Here is a 16,046-nt window from a genome sequence, read left to right as displayed (position 1 = left end):
AACTGGAAAAACTGGTGCCTTCTAACCCTAGCATATGGACATTCTACATGCTCCCAAAAATCCAAAAACCAGGGAACCCAGGGAGACCAATAATAACTGGCATGGACACTCTGACTAAGCAAATATCGGGCCTAGTGGAGAATATTCTTAATCCCACTAGCTTTATAAAAGACACAACTGATTTTCTTAACAAAATCAGCCAGATAACAGAATTTCCATAGGATACTATACTTGTGACAATTGATGTGGAATCCCTGTACAGCAATATTCCACATAAAGATGGTATTGATGCCTGCTTAAACTTTCTTTCCTCAGACAGTTCTAAACAGACATATAGTGCTTCTACAGTCAGTAAACTTACAGAATTTATAATTACCCACAATTATTTCATCTTCAATAACCACAGTATGCAAATCTCTTCATGGCTGACTTAGAACAGAGATTCTAGCCACTCACCCTCACAAACCCTTCAAATACTTTCGCTACCTAGATGATATTTTCATCATATGAACAGAAGGAGAAAAAAACCTAGAACATTTTCATAAATCATTTAATCTATTTCATGCATCAATCAAGCTTAAAATGAACTTTTCTAAAGACTGTGTCAGCTTCCTGGATATAACAACATCCATCACAAATGGCAAATTGCACTCATCTGTATACAGGAAACCAACAGATACAGTAGATGCAGGTACCTCCCCAGCTCCAACTCCCACACCAATCACATTAAAAAATCCATAATCTACAGTCAGGCTACCAGATATAACAGAATTTGCTCAGACACCAAGGACCGTGGCAAACACATCATCACACTGTCCCAATCATTCAGAGAAAAAGGTTACAAATCAAGGGTTATAAACAAACAAATGAACTCTGCCCTCAATACCCCACGTGAACACTTGCAACAATACATGAAGAAGAAAAACATATTGCATATCCCATTAGTAGTCAAATATAACCATGCTGTAGAAGAAATACAAAAAATCATAAAAGACTTAAAGCCAGTACTCTTAGAGGATCGCACACTCAAAAAAATCTTTTTAAAAACCCCTATCCTGGCACTCAGACTACCAACCAACCTAAAACTGGTCCACAGGAAGCTACCCCTTGATAAAAAGAACACTCAAAATAGAACCAAGCGCTGCAACAAAGCTCTCTGCAAACTATGTGAACACATTTGTGAAAGCAGCACAGCAAATCACAAGAGTAAGTCCTATAACATTACATGTATATCGGCAAATGTGGTATACATGATACATTGCACTGCATGTGAAGTGGGATGTTATATTGGAGAAACAAGCCAAAAACTGCACCTTCGGATGAACTTACACAGACACTCAATCAAAAATCACTGTGAAACAAAATACTGTACCCCTCTGCAGGGAGCAGCATTGCACCAGCAGTTCACAAGAATCGGATCATGTCCGCTCGCACCATAATAAATAGGTCCCTAAATCTGTAAATTCCATCAAATTTGTCAGTATTGCTTCAGACTTGAAAAAGGAGGACATTCTTCCAAAAGCTTGTCAAATTATAAATGTATAGTTAGTCCAATAAAATAGTATCATTGCTCAATGCAATACTCTTGTTATTTTGATATAAAATAATATATATATATATATATATATATATATATATATATATATATATATACATACATACACAGTGCCCTTCTCAAATATTGGCACCTTTGGTAAATATGAGCAACGAAGGCTGTGAAAAATTGTCTTTATTGTTTAACCTTTTGATATTTTGTTCAAAAAGACACAAAAATACTCTGCTCTCATGGATATCAAACAATTGCAAACACAACACAGGTTTATTCACAGGAATTTTTTTTTTTTTTAAATATATGTGTAGCACAATTATTGTCACCCTTTTAGTCAATACTTTGTGCTACCCCCCTTTGCCAAAATAACAGCTCTTCTTCTCCTATAATGCCTGATGAATGTTGAAGAAAAAATGACAAGGGATCTGAGAAAATTCCATACAGAATCTCTCCAGAACCTTCAAATTTCTAGGTCGATGCTGGTAGACCCTCCTGTTCAGTTCACTCCACAGGTTTGCTATGGGGTTCAAGTCAGAGGGCTTGAATAACCATGACAGGACCTTGATTTTGTGGTCAGTAAACTATTTTTGTGTTGTTTTGATTTTGGATTATTGTCCTGCTTGAAGATCCAACCACAGCCCATTTTAATATTTCTGGCAGAGGCAGTCAGGTGTTCATTTAATATCTGTTGAAATTTGATAGATTCCATGATGCCATGTATCCTAACAAAATGTCCAGTTCCTTTGGCAGAAAAACAGCCCCAAAACATTAGAGAACCACCACCATATTTAACCATGGACATGGTGTTCTTTTCCATATGGCTACCTCTCTGTGTGGAAAAAGTTCTATTTCTTTTGCAAGATGTACCAAGTCCACGGTTTCATCCTTACTTGTGGTATATTGTCCTTCCTAACAGGAAGTAGCAAAGAGAGCACCACAGCAGAGGTGTCTATATAGCTCCCCCCTTAACTCCACCCCCCAGTCATTCTCTTTGCTGGCTCTAAGCTGGCAGGGTAAAGAGAAGAGGTGTTAAACTGTTAGTTTTTATTTTATCTTCAATCAAGAATTCAGGTTTTGCCATTTTAGCGCGTAGAGCATTATGACTTAAGTCCTGGTCGCAGAGGCGTAACTAGAAACCACAGGGCCCAGGTGCAAGAATCTAAGAAGGGGCCCCCCACCGCCCCTCCCCCCTCCAAAAAAAGGTGAATTTAATACTTTTTTTTACATTTTTTTTACATTTAACACAGAAAAAAATGTGAATCAGATTACATGTCTGCAAAAGGAGGTACCCTGTGCCCACAGTCTGTGAGATGGTCTGATCCCCTATTACTGTATATATATATATATATATATATATATATATATATATATATATATATAGTGACACTATTTAACCCCCCAGAACTGTATATAGTAAGTTAGTGATCTGCCGGTGAGATGGCTGGCCTGACCCTTCCCGCCCAGTACTTTATGAAGTGACCACAGTAGTCAGTGACATGGTCCACCCCCCATACTGTATATAGTGGTACTGTATAATGACACTGTTCAGCCCCCTGCCCCACCAATGCTGTAGTAACAAGGTCTGTAATTTGCTGGTTCCACAAACATACACACATACATACATGCATAAATACACACACAGTCACATACATACACACACCATACACACACACACATAAACACCAATGGGTAAAACAGAAACACTAACCCCTGTAGTCATGTCACACTCACATGATATCAGTGCAGGCAGTGGTAGGTTAACGTTTTTTTATTAAAAAAAACTATTTTTTTTTTAAAGCTGGGCCCCCACCCTCAGGGGCCCAGTCGCACCTGCGAACTCTGCACCCCCTGTAGTTTCGCCCCTGCCTGGTCGGCTGATGTGTCATCAAAATCTAAAATTTTGACCATCCCTTTCAAAGGTAAGACCCTATTCGGGCCTGCACTGAAAGAGATAATTTCAGACATCATTGGGGGGGAAGGGTCATGCCCTTCCCCAAGATAAGTCAAATAAGACAAGGACCAAACCATATAATTTTCGTTCCTTTCGAAACTTCAAGGGTGGTCCCGCTTCCTCTTCCCCTGCTGCAAAGCAAGAGGGGAACTTTGCTCAATCCAAGCCAAACTGGAGAACTAACCAGGCTTGGAACAAGGCCAAAAAGCCTGCTGCTGCCACAAAGACAGCATGAAGGGGTAGCCCCCGATCCGGGACCGGATCTAGTAGGGGGCAGACTCTCTCTCTTTGCTCAGGCCTGGGCAAGAGACGTTCAGGACTCCTGGGCCGTAGAAATTGTAACCCAGGGGTATCTTTTAGATTTTTAAAGATTCTCCTCCAAAGGGGAGATTCCATCTTTCTCAATTGTCTGTAAACCAGACAAAAAGAGAGGTGTTCTTACGCTGTGTAGAAGACCTTTTTACCATGGGAGTGATCTGCCCAGTTCCGACAGCAGAACAGGGACAAGGTTTCTACTCCAATCTATTTGTGGTTCCCAAAAAAGAGGTAACCTTCAGACCAATTCTAGATCTCAAGATCCTAAACCAATTCCTAAGAGTTCCATCCTTCAAGATGGAGACCATTCGGACTATTTTACCAATGATCCAGGAAGGTCAATATATGACCACCGTGGATTTAAAGGATGCATATTTACACATTCCTATCCACAAAGATCATCACCAGTTCCTAAGGTTTTCCTTTCTGGACAGGCATTACCAGTTTGTGGCTCTTCCCTTCGGGTTGGCCACGGCGCCAAGAATCTTCACAAAAGTGCTAGGGTCCCTGCTGGCGGTCCTAAGACCGCGGGGCATTGCAGTGGCGCCTTATCTAGACGACATCCTAATTCAAGCGTCGACTTTCCAACTAGCCAAGTCTCACATGGACTTAGTGTTGGCCTTTCTAAGATCTCATGGGTGGAAGGTGAACGTGAAAAAGAGTTCTCTTATTCCTCTCACAAGAGTTCCATTCCTGGGAACTCTGATGGATTCGGTGGACATGAAAATTTTTCTGACGAGGTTAAGAAATCAAAGATTTTAACCACCTGCCGAGCTCCTCATTCCATTCCTTGGCCGTCAGTGGCTCAGTGTATGGAGGTAATCGGACTTATGGTAGCGGCAATGGACATAGTTCCGTTCACTCGCTTGCATCTCAGACCACTGCAACTATGCATGCGCAAACAGTGGAATGGGGATTATGCAGATTTATCTCCTCAGCTAGATCTGGATCAAGAGACCAGAGACTCTCTTCTTTGGTGGTTGTCACAGGATCGCCTGTCCAGGGGAATGTGTTTCACCAGGCCAGCGTGGGTTATAGTGACGACGGACGCCAGCCTACTGGGTTGGGGTGCAGTCTGAAATTCCCTGAAAGCACAGGGTTTGTGGACTCAGGAGGAGGCCCCCCTACCAATAAATATTCTGGAATTAAGAGCGATATTCAATGCTCTTCAGGCATGGCCAACATCACGACTGTAGCTTATATCAATCATCAGGGGGGGGCAAGGAGTTCCTTGGCGATGATAGAAGTTTCCAGGATAATCCGATGGGCAGAGACTCACTCTTGCTATCTATCAGTGATCTATATCCCAGGGGTAGAGAATTGGGAGGCAGATTTTCTAAGTTGTCAGACTTTTCATCCGGGGAGTGGGAGCTCCATCTGGAGGTGTTTGCTCAACTGGTTCAGCTATGGGGCACACCAGAATTGGATCTGATGGCGTCTCGTCAGAACACCAAACTTCCTTGTTACGGATCCAGGTCCAGGGATCCTCAGGCAGTACTGATAGTTGCTCTAGCAGTATCGTTCAACCTGGCTTATGTGTTTCCACCATTTCCTCTCCTTCCCCGTTTGATTGCAAGAATCAAACAGGAGAGAGCGTCTGTGATTTTGATAGCACCTGCGTGGCCACCATGTCATCTCTACCACCATGGACTCTGCCACTGCGACAGGACCTTCTAATTCAAGGTCCGTTCAAGCATCCAAATCTAATTTCTCTGCAACTGACTGCTTGGAGATTGAACGCTTGATTTTATCAAAGCGGGGTTTCTCTGAGTCGGCCATAGATACCTTGATTCAGGCTCGAAAGCCTGTCACCAGGAAAATCTTTCATAAGATATGGCGTGAATATCTTTTTTGGTGCGAATCCAAAGGCTACTCATGGAGTAAGATCAGGATTCCTAGGATTTTGTCCTTTCTTCAAGAAGGATTGGAGAAAGGATTGTCAGCTAGTTCCTTAAAGGGACAGATATCTGCTTTGTCTATCTTATTGCACAAGCGTCTGGCTGATGTCCCAGACGTTCAGGCTTTTTGTCAGGCTTTAGTTAGAATCAAGCCTGTGTTTAAACCTGTTGCTCCGCCATGGAGTCTAAATTTAGTTCTTAATGTTTTTCAGGGGGTTCCGTTTGAACCCATGCATTCCATAGATATTAAGCTTCTATCTTGGAAAGTTCTGTTTCTAGTTGCTTCAGCTCGAAGGGTTTCTGAACTATCTGCATTACAATGCGACTCGCCTTATCTTGTTTTCCATGCTGATAAGGTGGTTTTGCGTACCAAACCTGGGTTCCTCCCTAATGTTGTTTCTAACAGGAATATCAATCAGGGAATTGTTGTTCCTTCTCTCTATCCTAATCCTTCTTCTAAGAAGGAACGTCTGTTGCACAACTTGGACGTGTTTCATGCTTTGAAGTTTTATTTACAGGCAACCAAAGATTTTCGCCAATCATCTTCTTTGTTTGTTGTCTATACTGGAAAGCGCAGTGGTCAAAAGGCTATGGCTACCTCTCTTTCCTTTTGGCTGAAAAGCATCATCCGTTTGGCCTATGAGACTGCTGGACAGCAGCCTCCTGAGTGCCGAGTGCTCTTAGCTTTATTTTAGTTTTCTGGTTATTTATTTTACAAGTTTCAGCTAAGCATTATCAAGAGGACTTGCGGGTCTGTGCGGCTCTCGGGATTATTTCAGTCCTAAATAGCCGTCTCTCTGGTGACTGGGTCAGTGAATTTTGCTGCGTCACTCTGTTGCTACCAATACCCTCGGAGCCTAGAGTATTCCTTCCCACGTGGTGGGAAAATTAGAGAGTTTAGCACCTCTTTCCCGCCAGTCGGTGCAGTGTTGCTTTAGGAAATTGTTCCTTTTGGAATTTTTTCTTGGATTGTCCTTTTGGAATCCTTGGCGACGGTACCTCTTCCTTAAAGGGTCAAGGTTGTTTGTACCGCTTTTTTTCCTTTTTTTGGGGATGTTTTTTCTGGTCATCTGTTTCTGGAAGCTCGGGCCTTTTGGACTTTTTTCTTCCCCGTACAGTATCTCATCTGCTCCAATAATTTTGTAGTTCTTGAGATTGTGTTGTCTTTTTTTTCCTGCGGTTGCCCCTGCTTAGGCATTTCGGTTTGATCTGTCGCTTGCCAGGAGTTTGGGATGCTCGTTCATCATACATTCCTCGAGCTGTAGGGGTTTCCGGGAGGTTGATCGCGAGTGAATATTTGGAGACTATTTATCTTCTTAATCTAGATTTTCTAGGTTTTGTGCTCTGCTCTTTTGTAAGTTTACCTTACTCTTTAGACCTACTGGGTGTTGTCCCTTGAGCCTTTAGGGGTTAAGCTCTCTGTCTCTGGGATACTTACGCTAGTGTTTGGTGTCCAAGGATCCTTGGATGTGGCTGTGATTGCATCACCCGTGGTGCAAGGTCTTCTCCGGATGGGGTTAACCGTTGGTTCCTCAGGGGTTATTAGTTTTGAAGCCGGCTCCGGGTTCCGCGTGTCCGGTTTACTTGACCTGTTCTTATCTTTGCATGAACATTTTGGGTTTTCTGTGTCCAGATCCCTTAGGTTGGATCTAGACTGCCCAGTTTTTCTGGTTCCGGAACGTCCTCATGTCTTTTTTGGCGTTTTTTTCTCTCTCTTAACAGAGATTTGGAAATTTCTACTGGGCTGGATGTAGTAGCCGGATGGCAATCAATATTGGCCTTTTGCTGTCCGTTTACAACTTTTTGCTCCGTGCCTATGGGCGGGCTAACCCATTATGTTTGTGTTTCCCCTCCCTTTGGAGAGGATTGGGCATACTACAGTATCCACTTGGTGCCCCAGAGGTCTTTCTTCCTCTGTCCGGTGGGGTCCTCCCTGCCTCGTGTGCAGGATGTCATGTGAAGGGCTGGATTTCTGGTATCATGCCATTTCTGTTTTCAGCATAGGGTCTTGCTTTTGGGAGTGTCCCTTCTCTTTGGGAAGGGAGCTGGGTCTGGGGTCTGGACACAATTGTGTCCTTAGGGGATCTGGATACCATCCTTTTCCTTCCTGAGGGTCTTGGTGGTCCGGGGAATTTTTAATTCCCTTTTCCTTTCAGACATTGGCCGTCGCTTTGGTGCTGGGTCCGTTGCCTCAGAATGGTTCTGACTGCTCTGTTGAGCCTTGACCCGTGTATCTTTAATAGGTTTTGTGGGCCTTCCTTGGGTGGGAGGCTTCGCAGTGTTTCCCTCAGCAAGTAGCTTTCCTCTGCTGGCTTTTGGGTACTATACTTACTTCCCTGTTTTTTGTTTTTGGGAAGGATTTGCTCTGCTATACTTTGGAGTTTTTCCTCTGTGAGAGTCCTGGTGCAGTTTACTAGCCTTTGATTAGCTAGTGTTGGCAGCTTGCGTCCGCTTATACCTCTTGAGGGAAGCCTGTGGTTTCATCTGGAGCATAGTAAGATGTTATGGTGCTGTTTTTTAGCGGCTCCCGGGGGTGGTTTTTATCCCTTGGTCACTCCATCCTGAGTGCGGGTTTGCACTCTGTGTAAAGGTCGGTAGGGTTTGTTCTCTACGCAGCTTTCTCCTGTTGCAACCTTGGTTTGCACTCTTGGAGCTATACTTGGGGTTCTTTTTTGGCCTAGTTTTTTGTCTGGTGGTCCTTTCGGACTCTCTTATATGAGTTTAAGTGTGGGCTTGGAGCCTGTGGGACTTTGTCTCCTCGGAGGCCTTTGTGCTCGGTTAAGTCTAGTGATCTGAGCGGTTGTTTGAAAGGGTCGTGCTGGTTTTAACTGATGGGTAGTTACTTGGTCATTTCCATTTTTTGTTCTTTCTGCTTCTGGGGAAGCAGTTTTTTTGTTGGGTGTTTGGGTGATTTCAGGATGTGGTGCCCTCAGAATGGGCCACCTCTTGTACCCACCCGTTTTGCATTCAGTATCCTCTATAGCTTGGGTATTGTTTTCCCAAAAGCTGTTCCTTGTTCCCTCGGCAGAATGACTGGGGGATGAGGGAAGTGGGGGAGGTATTTATGCTTTTGGCTGGGGTGTCTTTGCCTCCTCCTGGTGGCCAGGTTCTGTATTTCCCAAAAGTAATGAATGCAGCTGTGGACTCCCCGTCAGAAGAAAAGAAAATTATTAGGTAAGCATAATTTAAGTTTTTGGCCACTCAAACCATTTTCTTCACAGTGTGTTGAGACAATATAGACACACCTCCCCTCTTCCAGGTTGATTCATAAAATTTTCAGTTGACTGGAGCATTTTCAATGGTTTTGCTATTTTCTTATAGCCACTTCCCATTTTGTGAAGCACAACAACTTTTTTCCGCATATCCATTGTGATGAATGACTAAGGGAATTTAGCCAATGTATTACCTCATATTTAACTCCTGTGAAACATGTAGTAGTCATGGTTGAACAATATCCTGTCCCTAGTCAGCCAGGTATACTAAAAAATGTATAATATCAATTGAAGTATACTTCATATGAATTCACAGGGGTACCAATAATTGTGCCACACATATATTTAACAAAGATTATTTTTGGGATAAACCTGTTTTGTGTTTGCAATTACTTGATATCCATAAAAGCAGAGTATTTTTGTGTATTTTTCGACCAAAAGATCAAATGGTTAATTAATAAAGACAATTTTTCACAGCCTTCTTTGCTCATATTTATCAAGGGTGCCAATATTAGTAGAGGGCACTATATATATATATATATAAGAATCCAAGTCAAATTGCACTCCAGACGCACATGATCAACAGCCCAGGGTGCAGCAAAACAATGTATAAAGATAGAGAAATAAAGTGCACCCCAATGGGAATCTTGTTAATAGTATCTCACTTTATTTGTGAACGTTTTCGGATCAATAAAAGTATACACACTTTTTTTGTCTGACGGCGGACTTTTATTGTTAAGAAAACATTCACTAATAAAGTGAGATGCTATTAACAAGATTCTCATTGGAGTGCACTTTATTTCTCTATCTATCTATCTATCTATCTATATATATATATATATATATATATACACACACACATACATATACTTTTTCTCCTATCCTTTTTTTTTAGATAAATAAATAAAATATAGTAATTCTTTCCTACAATGCTGTTACTTATGAACAATTGTATTTCACACTTTAACTCCATTTATTCCCTTTAATGGACTCTTTTCTTTGAAAATGGGCTACTCATTTCACTCACCATTATTATGTCCCCTAACTTGCACCTACAAAAGTCCTCCACTGCCGTATGAAAATCCACCCAGTCTCAATACCAGTGAATGTGGTGAGACCAGCAGTTTGCCAGCATGGTGAGATGGTGAGGAAGCATTTCCATTCTCAGTGTTTTTAGCCTAATTACATTTTACTCCTTGTTAAGTATAAACATCTTATAACATAACTTATCTGTGGAATTAAAGTGATATAAAAACCCCCAAAAATATTTTGTGATTTAGACAGAGCATGCTATTCCGTGTTGAAGAGATACCTAGGTAGGCATTTAGGGCATGGAATAGTACTGCCATCTAGTGCTCTTACAAATGGATTATATTTTTGCGAAACTGCTTCCATATAGTGCTGCAGAAATTATCAATTTTTCTTCATTCTCTTGTTTTTTTTTGTTTGTTTTTTTAAAGCAGGGACATATGATTAGGAGCCAGCCTCAGAGGTGGTGGACGAATTAAGGAGCAGCGATCTTAAGACCGCTGCTTATTAACAATCGGCTAGATTTAGAGTTTTGTCGTTAAAGACCTGCGTAGTTAACGCTGCTTTTTTTTCCAGCGCACCCTTAAGACAACGCTGGTATTTAGAGTTGTCTGAGTGGCTGCGTTAGGCTCAGAAAAGGGAGCGTTGAGCATAATTTTGCTCCACTTCAACCCTCAATACCAGCGTTGCTTACGGTAGCGGTAAGCTTGAAAAACGTGCTCGTGCACGATATCCCCATAGGAAACAATGGGGCAGTTTGGGCTGAAAAAAAACACCTAACACCTGCAAAAAGCAGCGTTCAGCTCCTAACGCAGCCCCATTGTTTCCTATGTGGAAACACACTCTAAGTCTACACCTAACACCCTAACATGAACCCCGAGTCTAAACACCCCCAACCTTACACTTATTAACCCCTAATATGCCGCCCCCGCTATCGCTGACACCTGCATTTTATTATTAACCCCTATTCTGCCGACCGGACACCGCCGCCACCTACATTATCCATATGAACCCCTAATCTGCTGTCCCTAACATCGCCGAACCCTACATTATATTTATTAACCCCAAATCTGCCCCCCCCCAACGTCGCCACAACCTAACTACAAGTATCAAACCCTAATCTGCCGACCGGACCTCGCCGCCACTATAATAAATGTATTAACCCCTAAACCGCCGCACTCCTGCCTCGCAAACACTATAATAAATTTTATTAACCCCTAATCTGCCCTCCCTAACATTGCCGCCACCTACCTACAATTATTAACCCCTAATCTCCCGCCCGCAACATCGCCGCTACTATAATAAAGTTATTAACCCCTAAACCTAAGTCTAACCCTAACCCTAACACCCCCCTAACATAAATTAAATTTAAATTAAACAAAATAATATTCCTATTATTAAATAAATTATTCCTATTTAAAACTAAATACTTACCGAGAAAATAAACCCAAATATAGCTACAATATAACTAATAATTACATTGTAGCTATTTTAGGATTTATATTTATTTTACAGGAAATTTTGTATTTATTTTAACTAGGTACAATAGCTATTAAATAGTTATTAACTATTTAATAGCTACCTAGTTAAAATAATTACAAAATTACCTGTAAAATAAATCCTAACCTAAGTTACAATTAAACCTAACACTAGACTATCAATAAATTAATTAAATAAATTACCTACAATTAGCTAAAGTAAAATACAATTAAATAAACTAATCTATAATACAAAAAAAACAAAACACTAAATTTAAAAAAAATAAAAAAATATTACAAGAATTTTAATCTAATTACACCTAATCTAAGCCCCCTAATAAAATAAAAAAGCCCCCCAAAATAATAAAATTCCCTACCCTATTCTAAATTACCAAGTAACCAGCTCTTTTACCAGCCCTTAAAAGGGCTTTTTGCGGGGCATTGCCCCAAAGTAATCAGCTCTTTTACCTGTAAAAGAAAATACAATACCCCCCCAACATTACAACCCACCACCCACATACCCCTATTCTAACCCACCCGATCCCCCCTTAAAAAAACCTATCACTAACCCCCTGAAGATCTCCCTACCTTGAGTTGTCTTCACTCAGCTGAGCCGAAGTCTTCATCCAATCCGGCAGATGTGGTCCTCCATCCGGGCGAAGTCTTGATCCAAGCGGCAAAGAAGAGGTCTTCCATCCAGGCGATGTCTTCTTCCAAGCGGCATCTTCTATCTTCTGTCTTCCGGATTATTATAGTGTTTGCGAGGCGGGAGTGCAGCGGTTTAGGGGTTAATACATTTATTATAGTGGCGGCGAGGTCCGGTCGGCAGATTAGGGATTAATACTTGTAGTTAGGTAGCGGCGATGTTGGGGGGGGGGCAGATTAGGGGTTAATAAATATAATATAGGTGTCTGCGATGTTAGGGGCAGCAGATTAGGGGTTCATAGGTATAATGTAGTTGGCGGCGGTGTCCGGTCGGCAGATTAGGGGTTAACATTTTTTATTATAGTGGCGGCCATGTGGGGGGGCCTCGGTTTAGGGGTACATAGGTAGTTTATGGGTGTTAGTGTACTTTATAGTATAAAGTTAAGAGCTTTATATTCCGGCGTTAGTCCATAAAACTCTTAACTACTGACTTTTTTTTGCGGCTGGAGTCTTGTCGGTAGAGGATCTACCGCTCACTTCTTCCAAGACTCCAAATACCGGCGTTAGGCAGATCTCATAGAAAAAATAGGATACACAATTGGCGTAAGGGGATCTGCGGTAGCCTGGAGTCGCGGTAAGGAAGTGAGCATTAGACCCTTTCCTGGCTGACTCTAAATACCAGCGGGCGGCCAAAAGCAGCGTTAGGACCCCTTAACGCTGCTTTTGACGGCTAACGCTGAACTCTAAATCTAGCCGCTTATGTTTACGGCGAGCTTGAAGGCTTGTGTGGAAACAGCTGCATTCACAGCTACATAAATCAGCCCCATTGTGTTAACACTTGAAAATATGCTTAACAAAACACATAAGAAATATATTGAAACGTTTCACTTGTTTATAACTATTAAATGTAAAATAATGGTTTATTATAAAAAAAATAATTAACTGATTTAAAGGGAAATTGTATATGATAAGGTGCTTGACTGTATAAGTATACATGTATGCGTGAAATGCATTAAATTAACATTTCAATAAAAAAAAAAAACAGTATAAAAATAAGTAAAGAACACTACCTGAGCAGAGGTTTAGCGTATCTTTGGCTTATCTCTTGAGTGTCAGTCAACGTGTTTTTTTTAGCGTACTCTCACAGAAGTCTATTATGTGTGGTATTAAGAGCACCTGTGCTATACAACATCCAGAAGTTAGTGCGCAATAAAAGCGCTATTGATTTAACTAGTGTAATCTTAGCGCACAAAAGCGCAAAAGAGCGTTTTTATCCAAATGTGTATTTATGTATTGATTTATTTATATTTAACATTAGATAACATGTCTCATTCGGTATCTATAATTATTTCATGTGTTTTTTTCCAGTGTTTGGAAAGAGCAATGAAGTTTGCATTTGGGGAATTTCATTTGTGGTACCAGCTGGCATTATCCATGATGTCATGTGGGAAGGTAACTACTTTTTGCAGTTTATGTATTCCTGATTTATTATTATTATTATTATTATTATTTTACTTAATGGAACGTAAACATATTTTTTTATATATTCATAGTATATATAAATAATTAAACATCACATAAAAAGTTTTCTAAGAATTTAAAATTGTAATTTTGCTCACTGTATTTGCATGGTTTTGTTATTTAAGAGCAATTTTCAAAATGTATTTAGTTATTTAATTTTTTTCAAACACCCATTACAAACAAATGTTTTTATTAGCATTTTTTTTTATAACTTTTTTACTTTGGCAAACTAGGGCCAGGTGTTAATAAACTACTGCACCAATTCAAGCAATCACTGTGTAACAAGTTATAATGATGGTGAAACTGAAGAGTACTTTAAGGGACATTGTTTTTTCTTTGTTTTTGTTTCATGCTGTTTTCATATTTGGCATGTCCCTCCACCCCAGTAAGGCAGAGGTAGTTGCTCTTATGAGCCAGTGAGGATTAGTAGAAATTACACCACCAGTACTGCAGCACAAGTTTCAATTAGGGTTGCCAGCTGTGTTTTATAAAAATACCAGTAGACCTATAGGTGATTGGATACGGGACGTAGATGGGTTCACACAATGTGGCCAATTTATTAAAATGCGGACGGACATGATACGATGTAGCGTATCATGTCCGCCGCACATGGATAAATGCCAACAACATACGCTGTCGGCATTTATCATTTCACAAGCAGTTCTTGTGAACTGCTTGTGCAATGCCGCACCCCTGCAGATTCGCGGCCAATCGCTAGCAGGGGGTGTCAATCAGCCCGATCGTATAGGATCGGGCGGATTGATGTCCGTAGCCTTAGAGCAGGCAGACCATTCGGAGCTTGATAATTCGGCCCCAATTTCTCCACTACAAAAGATCAACCTTAGGCCCCACCCTTGATCCCACCACATATATTTTTCACAACTAAGCAGTCATTTTATCCCCTTGGTTGCCAGTAGCACATGTACAGAGAAATGATGTGACCCCCATAGTTGCCTGTAACACATATAATAGAAAATGCGCAGTGTAACTTCTTTTTGAGCCATATTTCTAATGCATAAAGGCCTAGAAGGCCCTTTACATTTAGCTGACAGGGTCTTTAAAAATACTGGACATATAAGTGTCCAGTATTTTTGTACAGATTTTACTGGACAGCCTGCTAAAATACTGGACTGTCCGGTTGAATACTGGACACCTAGCAACCCTAGTTTCAATCTAACTTTTCCTTACCCAAGACAAACAGGATTACTTTAGAGACCATCCTGGAATCATTTAATGATCATCAAACTACTTCAGAAGTCATTTGCTCATCATCAGACATCATCAGGCTTGTAAAGTCATCAGCTAAGGTAAAACATTCTGGGCGATGACTTCAGAATGTTTAGCAGATTACCTTACTGATTACTTCACAAGTGTAAACAGCCAATGAATGTCTCTAGAGTCATCTCATTTAAATATTTTGGCCTGTGGACATACTTCAGGATGGCTTCTGATGACTAGTCTGGAGTCATTGATTACTTATAAATCTTTTTTGATTAGGGTTAGCAATTTTAAAGACAAAAATATTTTCAACATTTGAGATTCAATGTTCCTCTTAGTATGTGTGCGCATTTCAACTTCTTTGAAGAGTAGAAAACACACAATTATTATAGGTAAATACCTGGAAAATGTGCAGAATAAATAATAATTATATATCCAGTATATTCACATTTTACTTCATCAGTGTAACTGATTTTGATAATGTTATTAAAGGGTCATTATACAATTCATATCTTGCATCTGTGGGAGCCCCAAATAGACACATTAATGTGTGTTTTTGCATGAGAAATTTTAAGCTAAAGATTTTGAAACTGATGTTAACAGGAGATTAATGTTTACCAACAATAGGGAATTGTCAATTGCTTACAGGCTGATATGTGCAACTCACACAGCTGTAATGATGGGACGGGGATAGTATTATTAAATAACAGTGACATAAAAAAAAAAATAATCAACAGAACAAACCTATTTTAGATACAATAGAAATCAAGTTTTCTTAAAGGGACACTCAAGTCAAAATAAACTTTTATGATTTAGATAGAGCAGCAGTTTTAAGACACTTTCAAATTTACTTCCATTATCAAATTTTGCACAGTCTTTTTATATGCACACTTTTTGAGGAACAAGTACATGTGCACAAGCTCACGGAGTATATGTATACTAGTCTGTGATTGGCTGATGTCTGTCACATGATACAGGGGTCCGGCAAATGGGGGGGGGGGGGGAATTGTCAGATAAAAAACTACTGTTTATTTGAAATTCAGATTAGGTGCTAAATCATTGTCTTTTTATTATGCACTTGTTAATTATGCAATTCTACTGGCCCTTTAATCATTCTATATAGACTGTGCTAAAAGCTAGACAGCATGAAAACTGTATTTTTTGGTCTTGCAAAAGCTTTATGGTGTTCTTCAATATGAAATGAGCCATTCATCATTTGTGTTGGACACA

At 40.5% G+C, this 16,046-nt stretch overlaps 1 protein-coding gene across 1 annotated transcript in view; it reads left to right on the top strand.

The window, feature by feature from the left end:
- The window catches only part of TTC7A (tetratricopeptide repeat domain 7A), a 1,159,252-nt gene that overhangs the window by 442,331 nt on the left and 700,875 nt on the right, over positions 1 to 16,046 (top strand). Inside the window, exon 10 of the mRNA XM_053712237.1 lies at positions 13,446 to 13,529. Coding sequence (XP_053568212.1) covers positions 13,446 to 13,529 — 84 coding nt within the window. The remainder of the gene's footprint in view (positions 1 to 13,445; positions 13,530 to 16,046) is intronic.

The sequence above is a fragment of the Bombina bombina genome, chromosome 4 (genome assembly GCF_027579735.1).
Source record: "Bombina bombina isolate aBomBom1 chromosome 4, aBomBom1.pri, whole genome shotgun sequence".
Lineage (NCBI taxonomy): Eukaryota > Metazoa > Chordata > Amphibia > Anura > Bombinatoridae > Bombina > Bombina bombina.
Note: the sequence above shows the minus strand (reverse complement) of the source record. Positions and strands in the feature narration are given on the sequence as shown.